Source organism: Cavia porcellus, unplaced genomic scaffold (assembly GCF_034190915.1).
Source record: "Cavia porcellus strain 051 isolate PalLab524CR breed Dunkin Hartley unplaced genomic scaffold, mCavPor4.1 scaffold_22, whole genome shotgun sequence".
In the NCBI taxonomy this organism is placed as follows: domain Eukaryota; kingdom Metazoa; phylum Chordata; class Mammalia; order Rodentia; family Caviidae; genus Cavia; species Cavia porcellus.
This window is the reverse complement of record NW_026947505.1, coordinates 42967492-42983735: the sequence shown is the minus strand read 5'-3', so window position 1 is coordinate 42983735 and position 16244 is coordinate 42967492. Positions and strand designations below refer to the sequence as shown.

At 37.6% G+C, this 16244-nt stretch overlaps 1 protein-coding gene across 3 annotated transcripts in view; it reads right to left on the bottom strand.

Moving 5' to 3' along the window:
• LOC100713029 (glutathione S-transferase A) overlaps nt 1–16244 on the bottom strand; it is a 51694-nt gene that overhangs the window by 13330 nt on the left and 22120 nt on the right. The window contains exon 7 of one of the 3 annotated variants that reach the window (XM_063233109.1): nt 15038–15293. The exons of the other annotated variants lie outside the window; for them this stretch is intronic. Within the exon in view, the coding sequence (XP_063089179.1) occupies nt 15282–15293 (12 nt within the window). The 3' untranslated portion in view covers nt 15038–15281. Of the gene's footprint in view, nt 1–15037; nt 15294–16244 lie in introns of those variants that run through there. 3 annotated transcript variants of the gene reach the window in all.

The following is a 16244-nucleotide window of genomic DNA, read 5'->3' as shown; positions in this document are numbered from 1 at the left end:
TTTTCTCTCTTGTCTAATTGCTCTGGCTAGTACTTCCAGTACTATATTAAATAGGAGAGGTGATAAAGGACATCCTTGTCTTGTGCCTGATTTTAAAGTAAAGGCTTTCAATTTTTGGCCATTTTGTATGATACTGGCTGTTGGTTTGTCATAGACAGCCTTTATTATATTGAGGTAAAGACCATCCATTCCAATTTTCTGTAGAGTTCTTATCATGAAAGAATGTTGGCCCTTATCGAAGGCTTTTTCTGCATCTATGGAGATGATCATGTGATTCTTACTTTTGGCTTTATTGATATGATGGATTACATTTATTGATTTACATATGTTGAACCATCCCTGCCTGCCTGGGATGAATCCCACTTGGTCATGGCGTATAATCTTCTTGATGATTTGCTGCATCCTGTTTGCCAATATTTTATTGAGGATTTTTGCATCTCTGTTCATTAGGGAGATTGGTCTGTAGTACTCTTTTTCGGTTGGGTCTTTCCCGGGTTTTGGTACTAGAGTAATATTTGCTTCCAGGAATGACTTGGGAAGAATTGCTTCCCTTTCAATTTCATTGAAGAGTTTGAGTGTGGGTATTAGGTCTTGTTTGTAGTTCTTGTAGAATTCTGCAGTAAATCCGTCTGGGCCTGGGCTCTTCTTTGTGGGTAAGGAATTAATTACATGTTCAATTTCATTGATAGAGATTGGGTTATTCAGCAGTTTTTCATCCTCTTGATCTAGCTTTGGTACTTCATATGTTTCTAAGAATCTGTCTATTTCTTCTGTGTTATCAAACCTTTGAGAGTAGAGGTTTTCGAAATAGGTGTTGATGATCTTCTGTATTTCTATTGAGTCTGTGGTGACTTCACCTTTTTCATTTCTTATTGCATGGATTTGAGCTCTTTCTTCCCTTCATTTAATAAGGTTGGGTAGAGGCTTATTGATTTTATTTATTCTTTCAAAGAACAACTTTTTGATTCGTTGATTCTTTGGATTGTTTTCTTAGTCTCTATTGCATTGATTTCTGCTCTGATTTTTATAATTTCCTCTCTTCTTTTGGCTTTGGGCTTGACTTGCTCTTCTTTTTCCTAGCTGTTTGAGGTATAGCATCAGGTTATTTATTTGTATTCGTTCTGTTTTCCTGATGTGGGATCTCAGTGCAATAAATTTTCCTCTGAGGACGGCTTTCATTGCATCCCATAGATTCCGGTAAGTTGTATCTGTATTTTCATTTGTTTGTAGGTATTGCTTAATTTCTTTTTTAATTTCCTCTGTTACCCACTGATTACTCAAGAGTGTGTTATTCAGTTTCCATGTGTTTGTGGGATTTTTGCAATATCTTTTATCGTTGATTACTAATTTCATGGCGCTATGGTCCGATAACATGCAAACGATAATTTCAACCCTTTTGCATTTATTTAAATATGTTCTGTGAATTAATATATGGTCTATTTTAGAGAATGACCCATGTACTGCTGAGAAGAATGTGTATTCTGTTGTTGTTTGGTGGAATACTCTGTATATATCTATTAAGTCCATTTGTTCACAGGTGCAGTTCAGTTCTTTTATTTCTTTGTTGATTTTCTTTTTGGTTCATCTGTCCATTGGTGTCAGTGGTGTGTTAAGATCTCCTGGCAGAATTGTATTACTACTGATTTGGTTTTTCATTCTGTTAGTACTTGTTTTATATAACTGGGTGCTCTGGAGTATGGTGCATATATATTTAAGATAGTTATATCTTCCTCTTGGAGTTTTCCCCTAACCAGTATGTAGTGACCTTCTTTATCCTTTCTAATCATTATTGGCTTGAAGTTGACTTTGTCTGCAAACAGAATAGCTGCCCCACCTTTTTTTGGGGTTCCTGTTGCATGGAATGTTGTTTTTCATCCTTTGACTTTGAGTCTGTGAATATCCTTTTGAGTTAAGTGGGTTTCTTGTAAACAGCACATGGTTGGATTTTGTTTCTTGATCCATTCTGTCAGTCTGATTCTTTTAATTGGTGTATTGAGACCATTTACATTAATAGTAAGAACTGTTATAAATTGGTTTATTGTTGACATATTATCTTTCTGGCGTTGCATGTTTATCTTTCTGCTCTGTTCAACTGTCTGCTTTATTTAGTGGTTTTTTACCTAAATGTATCTAGGCTGTCTTTCAGTATTCTTTGCAGGGTTGACTTGGTGATCATGAAGTTTTTCAGCTGATCTTTGTCATGGAAGTATCGTATTTCTCCATCAAATTTGAAGGACAGTTTTGCAGGGTACATCAGCCTAGGTTGAAAATCATTTTCTTTTAGGATCTGAAATACATCAGTCCATGCTCTTCTTGACTTTATTGTTTGTGCTGAGAAGTCTGCTGTAATTCTGATAGGTTTTCCTTTATACATGATCTGTCTTTTCTCTCTGACAGCCTTTAATATTCTATTCTTTTGTTCAATTTTTGAGATGGTCATTATTATATGTCTGGGTATAGATTTATTTTGGTTGTGACTATTTGGAGACCTATATGCTTCATTGATCTTGATATCAGTTTCCAATCTCATGTTTGGGAAACTTTCAGCTATTACTGCTCTAAATATACTCTTGACATCCTTTATGTTGTCCCCTTCTTTTTCATTTATCCTTATCAATCTTATGTTGTTTCTCTTTGTGTCGTCCTGTAGGTGTTGAATTGTTATTTCCTGATTTCTTGTTATTTTTAAAAGATCTTTTCTTTCCTGTTCACTTGTTGCAATCTTGTCTTCGAGGTCTGAGATTCTATCTTCACATTCATTGAGGCGGTTTTTACAACTTTCAATGGAGTTTTTTATTTCCTGTATATCTCTTTGCATCTGTTTTATGTATTCTGTTTGCTTCCTATACTGTTCATCCAGGGATTCTATCCTTCCGTTTAATTCCTCTAATTTTTTAACTGCCTCTTCTTTAGCTATGTTTAGCATCTGCTTCATTTCTTTTATCAATTCTCCTTTCATCTGAGAGAATATTTCTAGTTTGAATTCCTTCAGGGCTTCCCATACTTGCTTCTTTATTTCGGTTACCATTATTTCAGGTATTTCAGTCATGTGGCATGTATTTTCTTCTATGCACATGGCACCTGGGCTTTCTTGGGATGGGCTGGATGTTTGAGATTGCATTTTAGACTTTCGTTTTCCTGTATTTGGAAGCTTCAAGTGTTGTTCCAGGTGTGAGAGAGAGATCCACCAGCCTGGGATGGGGTACCCTGCGATGGCCCCACTCACTTGACCCAGCAGGGAACTATGGCCTGCTCCTCAGACCAGAAAGAGTGTCTCAGGCTGGGCAGAGCTCCCAGCCGCTGCTGCCACAGTCTCTGATCTGGCCTGGTCCCTGGGTCTGGTAGAGACCTGGCCTGTGTCCCCAGGTCACAGCGAAAGTTCCCGCAGGCTGGGCGGAGCTCCGAGCCACCGATGTTACTCTTACCCTTCCGGTCTAGTCTCTGGTCTGGTAGGGAGCCCATCTGGTCCCCCAAGTCAGGGAGAAAGTTCCCGCAGGCTGGGCGGAACTCCCAGCCGCAGCTGCTATAGTCTCTGAACTGGGCTGGTCCCCGGGTCTTGTGGGAAACCGGCCTGGGTCCCCCGGTCAGGGCGGAAGTTCCCACAGGCTGGGTGGGGCTCCCAGCCGCAGCTGTTACTCTTACCCTTCGGTGGGGAGCCGGTCTGGTCCCCCAAGTCAGGGAGAAAGTTCCCGCAGGCTGGGCGGAGCTCTCAGTCGCAGCTGTTACTCTCACCCTTCTGGTCTGGTCTCTGGTCCAGTGGGGAGCCAGTCGGGTCCCCCAAGTCAGGGAGAAAGTTCCCGCAGGCGGTGGTACAAGCGCCTCTGTCACTGCTTTCGTTGGCCGCCCGGATCTTGCTGGAGTTTTATTCTCTCCCCCAGGTAACACACCGCGTCAAACTACACCTCGGCCGCGCCACTCACCAACACTCCGCTTCTCCCAGCCGCCCGGGCCACAGGCAGCAGCAGCCGCCGCCGACTGAGGAGCCGCAGCCCTGTTTTATTGTTAAATGTACTCCGCCTTCAGTTAGTGAGATGCTGAGTCGCAAGCTTCTCCAGCAAACGAGCTTTGAAGAGCAGGAGAGCTTCCCAGCGGAGATCGCTTTAGGTTATTCACCAACTGCTGCCGCCGCCTCTGGGCCGCACTCGGGGGCGCCACGCTCGCCTGCGACCGTCGCGGAGCCGCCGCGGCCTCCCCTGCTGCTTGGGCCCGGCGCCGGCCTCTGGGGCCCAGGCTTCCGCCGCCGCCGCGGCCCTGCGGCCCCCTCCTCTGGAGCAGGGGTCTCCCGCAGAGGGGTGCAGCACGACCCCGACGCGACTCTGTCCGAGACGACAGCGGCGAACAGGCAGCCGAGGTGCGCCAGGTCACAGTCCAACCGTCGGAGGACAGTGCACGACGAATCGCGTCAGTCTCCCGCTCGCTGGGCCTGAAGAACAGGCATTTCAGCCGCTCTCCGCAGCCGCCATGCTTTCATTGTTTGTTTGATCACTTTTTCATGCTTTTTTCTTGTAACCTGAACAACTACTTCTAAGATAAAAATATGTACTGTATTAATTAGTGTTAATTTCCTACTTTTAAAAAAATTTTTGTATTATTTCTATCTTTTGTTTTGTTTTTAAAGGAAAAAAGGGTCTACAACGCTATGGAATGAACTAACAATGACTTATTTACCACTTCTGCTTTCCACTCTGAAGAGAACTTTATAAAAACGAATAAAGACATGTAAAAGTTAAGTAATGGTAATTTCAGATATCTAAATGTTCCAGACACATACCTAGCAAAATGTATAAACACCAAGTAATTCCTTGGAATTGTAAAGTAGAAGTCAGGAATGGTGGAGAGGTAGAAAGTGTTGAAAATACAAGGGATGGAGCTTGTTAGGTGATCTGTGACTGTCTTAGGGCTCAGAAAGGCTTGGCTCTCTGAGTATTAGCTAAGGAACTGTTTTCAGTGCCCTCACAACCGTGTTTCCCTTGCTTTCTCATGGCTTCTGAATCATGACTGGGCTACAGGCAGCTCATGTTCCTACATTTCCCCAACCATCCAAACACATGACGGACATGCCTCAGATGAAAACAGAAATAGGCCCACTGGGTTATCTTGAGTTCTTTTCTTTCATGAATGTGACAAGGTCAGTCTCAGGCAATATTGTATGACTGGTATTGAGACAGTCTGGAATTCGCTGGAAGTTCTGGTGAGAATGTGAAGAGGGGAATAGTGAGAAACAATAACCAGAGACTCATTCTTGCCTTGAAAACCTGGACCAGTGTTCTTATTCAAGAACTTACAGATACCTGGATGCTAGAATCTGACAACATGGAGAGGGCAGATGATTGGAGAACAATTCTCACTAACCCAGGAGGAAAGGAAAAGGAAAATAAAAGTAGGAAGAGGAAGGAAAAATGCGGGTGGAGGGCTGAAGTATGATACGCTCACTGAGACCTGTTCCACACTGTACTGGAAGCTCCATGAAGTCTGACGATTCAAGGTCACACCAAAGCTACAGCTGCTGATAACAGGAGTTGGGGAGTCCCTGACCCTTAGCTGGAGGACGTAGCAGAGTGTGGAGTGGAGCCACAGTAGAGAGCTTTATTGGCTATCAGTGGGTGCTGGAAATTGGGTCTCGTGGGGTGAGAGGCTGACTGGTAACAAGAAATGACTGGAAAACATCTTGGAGTAGGGCAGAGCCTGGCACCATGATGGCATCAGTCAACCACCCATGGCCCAGAGAGGACTGGTGGGAGCAGCTTGGGTTGAACCACACTGCTGGTCGGGAACCAATAGCCAAGGATAAAATTGTTCTGACCCTGTGACATCTGCCACAGCACAGTTTAAAGTGCTGAAGGCAGTCACAGGTTGACTGCCTCAGAGGGGAAAGGCCATTCCGCAGCACCCGTGCATGCCACCTCAGATATCAGCAAACTGGAGAGAGCAGAAAATCAGAACACTTTAGAAAAACTGTAAGGAACACAGAGACAGCCTGAGACCTCCTCCAAACACCTGTCTGAAAGAAACCAGAAACATGATAAGAGCAAAAGATAAGACAAAACCTCCAGTCACTGACCCTGGGAAAATAAGTCCAGGGGAGGTAAGTACAGAAGAGAACCAGTCCAGCAATCATGCAGTGGTAGCCACAACATCAGCAGACATAAAGAAATACATTTGTGACCTCATAGATGAACTTAAAACTGAAATTGTAACCCAAGTGAGACAAGAAAAAAAAAAAGGTTAATAAAAGAAATTCTAAGCCTCTCTGAAGAAAACACAGAGGGAAGAAGGGAGGAACCCAGAAAAGGAAGAGAAACCTTTGGTGAAGAATATAAACAAAATCTAGAATACATGAAACAGATCCCAAGAGACTACCAGGACACTAAAAACTCCATTGAAAGCTGGCAAAATGCTTTGACAGAAACAAAAGTTAGCCTTTTGAAACTTGAAGAGAGATTTACAGTATGTGATCATGAAAGAAAAGACCTATTAAAAATAACAATGAGCCAAGAAATAACAATTCAAAGGCTAGAAGATGACAAGAGGATCTATAACTTAAGAATACAAAATGTAAGCAAAGAAGCAGGAGTAACCACAAATGAATTGCAAAGACTATTCACAGAAATAATTAAGGAAAACTTCCCAAGCATAGGAAAAAGGAATGATATCCAGATAAATGAGGCATATAGAACTCTAGCCAACTATAACCAAAACAGATCTATACCCAGACATAATAATCAAGATTCCAGAAATTCACCACAAGAACAGAATACTAAAAGTGGCCAGAGAAAAGAAGCAGATCACCTACAAAGGACAAATCATCAAAATAACGACAGACTTAACAACACAAACTATTAAACTGAGAAGAGCCAGGGAGGGAATAGTCCAAGCCCTGAAAGAAAATAACCTCCAACCAAGATTAATGTATCCTACAAATCTCTCTCTCAAAATTAATGAAGAAACAAGATGTTTCCAAGACAAAGAGGAACTGTGGGAGTTCATGGCCACCAACCCAACCCTACAGAAATACTGAAGGATATGCTAGAGAGCTAGAGAAAAGAAAAAAAAATACCAGGATTCTGGTAACAATGGCAGAGAGGCCTAAATGAACAAGGAGGACAGTGGAATGAAGGAGAAAAATGTACTAATAATAGCAGAAAAATAGAATAGCAGAGTTGAGGCAGAGAAGGTGGGCTATAATTTTTAACATAGCCTAGATAAACTAACAAAAAGAAACACAGGCAGAGTAGTTTAGGAGGCAGGATCTATTGAGATGCTCTGAATAGGAAATATACTCAACCTAAAAGAAGGTTAATAAACTGAAAGTCAAAGATGAGAAAATGAAGCTCTAAGTGACAGGGAACCAGAGAGAAACAGGAACAACTTGTCCAGCAGCCACAGACAGGTTGGAAAGTTATGACACTTTTGTGCAGTGTAGAACCACAAAGCTAGAAGGAAGGAAAACCTTGTGGCTTTAGTAAGTAAAAGAGTACAGCTCAAGATCAAGTTCAGGGGTAAAAAGGTTCAGCACCATTCGGATAGATAATGGGTTGCCCCCTTAATCTAAAAACTAAAGGAGTTAGTGGGACCCAAAATATACAAAACATCCTGAGAAAGGGAAATGTGAGGAACTGCCTAAAAAAGGAAGGCGGAGGACATTGTTAATAGTGTATCAGAATTTAAAAGCCACAGTAATCTTATCATTCTGCTTAGCTTGATTTTATTTTGTTAAGGTCAGTTTACTCATACTAGATTTGAGAACATAGATAGCTATTCCCAAAATAGCAAGCTATGCCATGGTAATTATCCTTAATTTCCTATTAACTTAAACTGAAGCCCTGTACTACTTACATTGTCTTACTATAACTGATCTTATTTGAAGCTGGCTTGTTAAACTGCTGTTTTGCCTTGACTGATCTTATTCGAATTTGGTATGCTTGATAATATTGAGTCTAGGAGTAGAGGCAACCACTCTGAAGGTGACAAGATGTAATAGTATACCCATTCTGGCTTGATTATTAACTGCTTTTGAAGTCCTACAATGTCTCCAAAGTTGTGTTTTTATTAAAATAGCTATGTTCAATTATTATATGTCTGATGAAGTGAACAACTCTATTGAAAATAACAAGAGAAAGCATAGAAACTACTGTAGATCCGCTAATAATGTAGTTTTATAAGTTTTTTTTTATTTCATGTTTTTCTCTTTTTTTTTTTTGTCTTTTTCATTTTTACCGGTACCAGGGATCGAACTCATGACTGCCTGCTTGCAAGGCAGGTGCTTATGCCGCTGAGCTAAATCCCCAGCCCCCATTTCATGTTTTTCTAAGAATTTGTTTTTTTGTCTTGTTATGATCTGTTTTTCCCTATATTACAGAAAGGATAGATATACATGTAGAGATTCACACGTGGGGAGAATTTCTAACCAGTTTATGGGACCAGATTATATAATGCATGATGTAACAAACACATACTCCGAAGAAGAAGAGACACTAAGAAATCCAGTGCTAATTCTTTAGCATTATGATATAAAATCTAGCAAAACTATTATTCACTGTTCAGAATGATATTAGTCTAGTCTCTTATGTTCAATTTCAGCGTACATAAAGATAATGACAGCTACTATAAAGAGAATGAGGGACATTATGGCAGTCACTGTTGACTTCCCAAAGTCAGATCTTGAAGAGCTAAAAAGCCTTCATCACCCTGTTATGATCGTATTCATTCTATAATGTTCAGTATGTTCAGATGGGGATACTATTTGGAAGAAAACTAGAGACAATAAGACAGAGAGTGAAGATCTCCAGTAGACTTGCTTTGAAATCAGTGTGTCTTAAAATTGTTTCCTTATGATCTGTTTTGTTCTGTTTTGTTTAATCTGATCCTCTTTAAGATATGGGCAGTTCTTTTGAAAATAGCAAAAAGCATTATAGTAGCCATTGTTGATCATCTTGTACTTTGTTTTTACATCATATACTATGTCTATTTTTGTTTTAACTGACTCCATTTTGCTTTGTCACATTTGGTTTTATTCTCTTCAAATAAAGTAATAAGAACTGTAGGAGTAATAAAACCTAAAGTGTGTAATTATTATTATAAAAAAGAGGAAAAGAAAGTGCTCTAAAGGATATAACCACATGTATATTTAAGTGTGTAAAACAGGTAACCAAATTACTAAGGTTTTATTTGGTCATTGAACAAAACCCTTTGCAGTCTCACCGTTTAAATGTTCACTTTGTATGCCTTAATTTTGAAACTTGAACAGCGACTTCTAAGATGACAATATGTAATCTATCAACTTGTGATTTCTTACTGTTTTTTGATATTCTATATTACTTCTACCTTTTTTCTCTTTTTCTTTTATTTCTCTTTAAATTACATCCTTTATAAAAGAAATAAAAATAACTCCAAATAGCCATAACCAAAACAAAACTACACCCAGACATACAATAATCACCATCCCAGAAATCCAACATAAAAATATTAAAAGCTGTTAGAGAGAAGAGACAGATCACCTATAAAGGAAAGCCTATCAGAATCACGGTAAATTTCTCAACACAAATAATGAAATAAGAAGAGCATGGAGTGAAGTATTTCAGGAAAATGATTTCCAACCTAGACTGAGGTACCTGCAAAACTGTCCTTCAAAATGGATGGAGAAATAAAATACTTCCATGACAAAGAATATCTAAAGAACTTCATGATGACCAAGCCAACCCTGCAAAGAATACTGAAAGACAGTTTAGATACACATAGAAAAAAACCAATAAGCAAAGCAGAAAATTAAACAGAATGAATAGATAAAGATGCAACAGCAAAAAGATAACATGTCAACAATAAACAAATATATAATAGCTATAACCATCAGTGTAATTCACCAATAAAAAAAAAGACTGGCAGAATGAATCAAGAAACAACATCCAACCATATGCTGTCTATAATAAACCCATCTAACCTAAAAGGAAATTCACAGACTGAAAATCAAAGGATTTTCAATACACCATGCAATAGGAACCCCCCAAAAAGCGGGGGTAGCTATTCTGTTTGCTGACAATGTGAACTTCAAACCAAGAATGATCCTAAGAGATAAACAAGGTCATTAAATACTGGTTAGGGGAAAACTTCAACAGGAAGAGATAACAATCTTAAATATATATGCCCTGAATTCCAGAGCACCCAGTTAAACAAAGCAAGTATTAACAGAAATGAAAATTCAAATAAACAATACCACAATTACAACAGGAGACCTTAACACACCATTAACACCAAGGAACAGATCAACCAGACAGAAAATCAGCAAAGAATTAACAGAACTGAAACACACTTGCGAACAAATGGACTTGATAGACATGTACAGAGTGTTCCCACCACCAACAACAGAATATACATTCTTCTCCGTGGTACATGGGACATTGTCTAAAATAGGCCACATACTAACCCACAGAACATATTTAAATAAATGCAAAAGAGTTGAAACTATCCCATGCATGTTATCAGATCATAGCATCATGAAACTAGAAATTAATGATAAAAGTAACTGGAAAACCTCACAAAAACATGGAAATTGAATAATACACCCTTGAGCATTCAGTGGATCACAGGGGAAATTAAAGAAGAAATTAAACAATACCTACAAGCAAATTAAAATACAAATACAATGTACTAGAATTTGTGGGATGCAATAGAAAGCAGTCCTCAGAGGAAAGTTTATTGCACTGAGTTCCCACATCAGGAAAATAGAATGAATACAAATAAACAATCTGATGCTGCACCTCAAACATCTAGAAAAAGAAGAGCAAGTCAAGCCCAAAGCCAAAAGGAGGGAGGAAATTATAAAAATCAGAGCAGAAATTAATGCAATAGAGACTAACAAAACAACACAAAGAATCAATGAATCAGTTAGTTGGTTCTTTGAAAGATTAAATAAAATTGATAAGCCCCTAGACAACCTAATTAAAAAATAAAGAAAAAGTTCAAATTCATACAATAAGGAATGAAAAAGGTGAAATGACTACAGACTCTGTGGAAATACAGAAGATCATCAACACCTATTTCAAAAACCTCTACTCTCATAGGTTCGATAACACAGAAGAAATGGACGGATTCCTAGGAACATATGAAGTATCAAAGCTGGGTCAAGAAGATGTAAAACTGCTGAATAGCCCAGTTTCTATTAATGAAATTGAAAATGTAATTTAATCTTTACCTACAAAGAAGAGCCCAGGTCCAGACGGATTCACTGCAGAATTGTATAAGAAATACAAATAAGACTTAATGCTGACATTCCTCAAACTCTTCAATGAAATTGAAAGGGAAGCAATTTTTCCAGGAAAGTCATTCCTGGAAGCAAATATTATTCTAGTACCAAAACCTGAGAAAGACCCAACTAAAAAAGAGAGCTAAAGGCCAATCTTCCTAATGAACCCAGATTAAAAAATCCTCCAAAAATATTGGCAAACAGGATGCAGCAAATCATCAAGAAGATTATGCACCACAACCAAGTGGGATTCATCGCAGGCACACAACGATAGTTCAAGATACATAAATGGATAAATGTAATCCACCATATCAATAAAGCCAAAAGTAAGAATCACATGATGATTTCTATACATGCAGAAAAAGCTTTTGATAAGGTCCAACACTCCTTCATGCTAAGAATGTTACAGAAAATTAAAATAGATGGTCTTTTCCTCAATATGACAAAGGCTATCTATGATAAACCTATGATAAAACCAAATGTGGCATCATATTAAATGGCCAAAAGCTGAAGGCCTTTACCTTAAAGTCAGGCACAAGACATGGATGTCCCTTATCACCACTCTTATTCAATATAGTACTAGAAATACTAGCCAGAGCAATTAGACAAGAGAGAGGAATAAAAGGGGAAAATATGGGGAAAGAGGAAGTTAATCATTATTTGCACATGCCATGTTACTCTATATAGAAGACTCCCAAAATTCCATTGAAAGTCTCCTAGATATAATAAATAAATTCAGAAATGTAGCTGGATACAAAAATCAATGCTCAAAAATCAATAGCATTTCTATACATTAACAACAAAATTACAGAGAGAGAAATAAAAGAAGCCCCATCCTTCACACTAGCATCTTAAAAAATGAAATACTTAGGAATTAATTTCACAAAGAGGTAAAAAATCTATACAGGGAAAACTATAATTCCCTGAAAAGGAAATTGAAGACAATCTCAGAAAATGGAAAGACACTCTTGTTCATGGATAGAGAATAAATATTGTGAAAATAGCCATTCTCCCAAAACTATTATACAGATTCAATGCAATCCCAATGAAAATACCAACATACCTCACAGACCAAGAGAAATCACTCCTAAAATTCATCTGGAAACAGAAGAGAACTAGAATAGCAAACGGAATTCTAGGCAGCAAAGGCAAGGTAGGAGGCATCACAATCCCTGACTTGAAATTATACTACAAAGCTACTGTAATAAAATCAACATGGTACTGGAATAAAAACAGATCTGAAGATCAATGGAATAGACTAGAAGATACAATCACAACTACTAATACACTCATCCACGTTATCTTTGATAAAGGGACCAAACATATTCACTCGAAAAAAACGACAGTCTCTTTTTAATAAACGGTGCTGGAAAAACTGGCTCTCCATATGACAAAAAATTAAAACTAGACACATGCCTATCACCATATACTAAACTAAAATCTAAATGGATCAAAAAAGATCTGGATATTAAAACAGAAACACTAAATCTGTTGGAAGACAAAGTAGGTAAACATCTTGAACAAACCACACAGAAAATACTTCCCAGAATCAATAACCAGGATCACCTCTTATTAAAGTATCTGCATGTCAAAAGAAATCTCCAGCATAGTGAAAAGAAAACCCACAAACTTGGAAAAAATCTTAGTGAGCTGTCCCTCAGATAAAGTTCTTCTGTCTAAAACATATAAAGAATTTTTAAAAATCAGATCCCCGAAATTCAAAGACCCAATTCAAATATGGGCACTTGAGTGGAATACACAATTCTCAGATGAAGAAATACAAATAGCAAAAAAATACATGAAAAAATGTTCATCATTGTTAGTCATTTGAGAAATGCAAATTAAAGCCACACTGAGATTCCATCTCACTCCTGAAAGAATGGCCAGGTTCAAGAAAACTACCAACAACAAATGCTGGAGAGACTGTAGGGAAAAAGGAACTCTCCTGCACTGTTGGTGGGAGTGTAGATTGGTGCACCCACTGTGGAGGTCAGTCTGCAGATTCCTCAAAAACCTGGGATTGGAGGTCCCATTGGACCCAGGTAATCCACTTCTTGGCATATTCCCAGAATAACTGAAAACATCACACCTCAGTGATATATGTGCACCCATATTTATAGCAGCACAATTTGTAATAGCCAGATTTTGGAAACAACCTAAGTGTCCATCAACTAAGGAATGGATAAAAAAGCTGTGGCATTTTTATACAACGGAGTACTACTCAGCTGTAAAAAATGATCACATTGAGATATTTACTAATAAATGGGCGCAACTTAAGACCATACTCATAAGTGAAATCAATCAAACTCATATGTATAAATACCATATAGTCTCACAAGTGTAAGAAATAGTAAAAGTTTATGGTAATCATGATTCCCAATTTACATTGTTTTGAAATCTTATAATGATCGCATTGGTTAGTTGTAATGGGTTTGCCCTTGTTTGTTTGATTTTATTAACTGTGATGGTATGAACAGATAATTTGAGGGAAACAAGTCATTATAACAGCCTGTACTGGTATAATATCATCTTACTCTGAAGTCCTACCATGCTTTGACTCTTCTGTTTCCATTGGCTCTATCATGTTGTACCTTATTGGATTGTATTACATGTTAAAATATAAACAAATTTTCTATGGAAAATGAGATAATATAATAGCCATTGTTTGCTTTCTGTTCTTTGGTTCTGAATGCCCTATAATACGCTGATTCTCCTGAATGTTTTTATACTAATTTGTTATGTTTGATACTATTGTATATGAAGTTATACTCAACTATTTCAAAGAAAAAGACATTGTGATAGTTACTGTTAATTACTGTTGTATTCTATTGAAATTCTGTGTTGCTTACATTGTTCTGTTCAGATCTGCTTTGTTATGTCTTGTTTTGCTTAATCTCTTTAAAATAAAAAACAAGAAAGATAACCTCAAAGTTCTTGTAGATAAATGGATGCAGCCTCAGATCATGCTCATAGATGAAAGGGTTCAGAGTCACATGGGTGAATATCGTGTTGTCTCCCTAGTATAAGAAACTAAAGGAGTTAGTGGGATCCAAAATGCACAATACATGTTGTGAAAGTGAAAGGGGAGGAAGTTTCTAAAAAGGGAAGATAGTGGTCATTGTGAATCTACAATTATGATTTAAAACCCATATTGTTTTCATTGTTCTATTTAGGTTGGTTTTATTCTGTTTCAGTTTGTCTAATTTTATTAGATTTGATGACATAGACAGCTGTTGCAAAAATAACAAAGTATATTATGGTATCCATTATTGATTTCCTGTTATCTTGTTTTGAAGCCCTATATTGCTTTCATTGTTTTGTTTTCATTTATTTTGTTCTATTTTGTTTTGCATGACTGTATCATGTCTGATCATGTAGGTGTCTACATTGAAGATAACAAGAGGCATTATAGTAGACACTATAGTTTTATTATTATCTTGTCTTGAAGTCCTGTATTGCTTCCATTGTTTTGTTCTTATTGATTTTATCCTGTACTATTTCATATGATTTTATTATACCTGATGGTATGGGCAGTTATTTTGAAAATAACAAGAGGCATTATGGTAGCCATTATTGATTTCCTTTTATCTTGCTTTCAAGTCATGTACCATGTTCATTGTTTTTGTTTTGATTGACTCTATTCTATTTTGATTTTACTCTCTTCAAAATAAAAAAAATTTGATTCCATACCAGATCCTAACAAACAAAATTCAAAATTAAGACTTTTCAGAGGAATTTCCTTATGCCACTATTATATACAATCATCTATGGTTTATCCCATAAAATCCAGGATCAACCTTTAGGCAAAGAACTTTATTATCACAAAATTTAGATGTTTCACATGCATGGGCTTGGTCAATACCAGTTTAACTAAAACTTGAACACCTTTCTTGCTTCTTCTAACTGTTCTTCAGTCATTAGAGGCTTCCTCTGGCTGCCAGGCTGCAGTCATTAGAGGCTTCCTCTGGCTGCCAGGCTGCAGAAACTTCTTCACATTTGGCAGGTTACTGATTCTGGTTTTTAGAGCCCACAAATTATAGTTTCAGCATTGGGTCTAAAGTACAAATCAACTGTTAGAAAATCTTTCTCCACCTTCCCAAAAAAAGACAAATTAAGTGGTTCTATTACACTAATGTGGTGCAGGAAATATGCACTCATACAGAATATAAGACAGAGAATACATAGCTCAATAGCATCTTGCTTGAACAGTTTTTAAAATTTTTATTAAGTCTTTCTTGCCTTCCTTGTTCAATTTTTGGTTTTAATTAGTACACGTTTGTAATGCAAACTGATCACAATCTTTGTGGAGAATTGGTACATGTACATGACAAACTTTAATTCTATCTTATCCCTTTCTCCTCTCTGCTCTCTCTTTTCCCTCCATCTCTTAGTTCTCTTCCAACTTGTAAAAGATCTATCATCCTATTTTCTATTATTTATCTTTTACTTTGCTATTCATTTATATTTTAGAATTATCATAAAAGAAACCACACAATATGAAAACTCTCTTTGATTTCACTTAAAATTATGCTATCAAGGTGCATCCATTTTCCTAAAAATGACTTGAGTTTATCCTTTTTTTTTTTTAATTTTTTTTTTTTGTCTTTTTCCTTTTTATCGGTACCAGGGATCGAACTCACAACTGCCTGCTTGCAAGGCAGGCACTTATGCCGCTGAGCTAAATCCCCAGCCCCGAGTTTATCCTTAATTATGACAGATTAGGACTTTATTGTGTATAAATACATTTTCCCTATCCATTCATCTGTTAATGAATTTATATTTTGCTTCTAAGACTTAGCTTTTATGAATTTTACTGTTGTAAACATAAGGTATGCATGTATCACTGTAATAGGGTGTCTTTAACTCTTTTTAAATTAAGCTTATTGGTACAATTTAGGTAAATATAACAATCACATTGTCACAGGGAATTTTGCCTGCACATGATATATCAGTTATTTTCCTCCCATATCTCTACCCCCTCCACAACAGGAGGATTGCTGTGAGT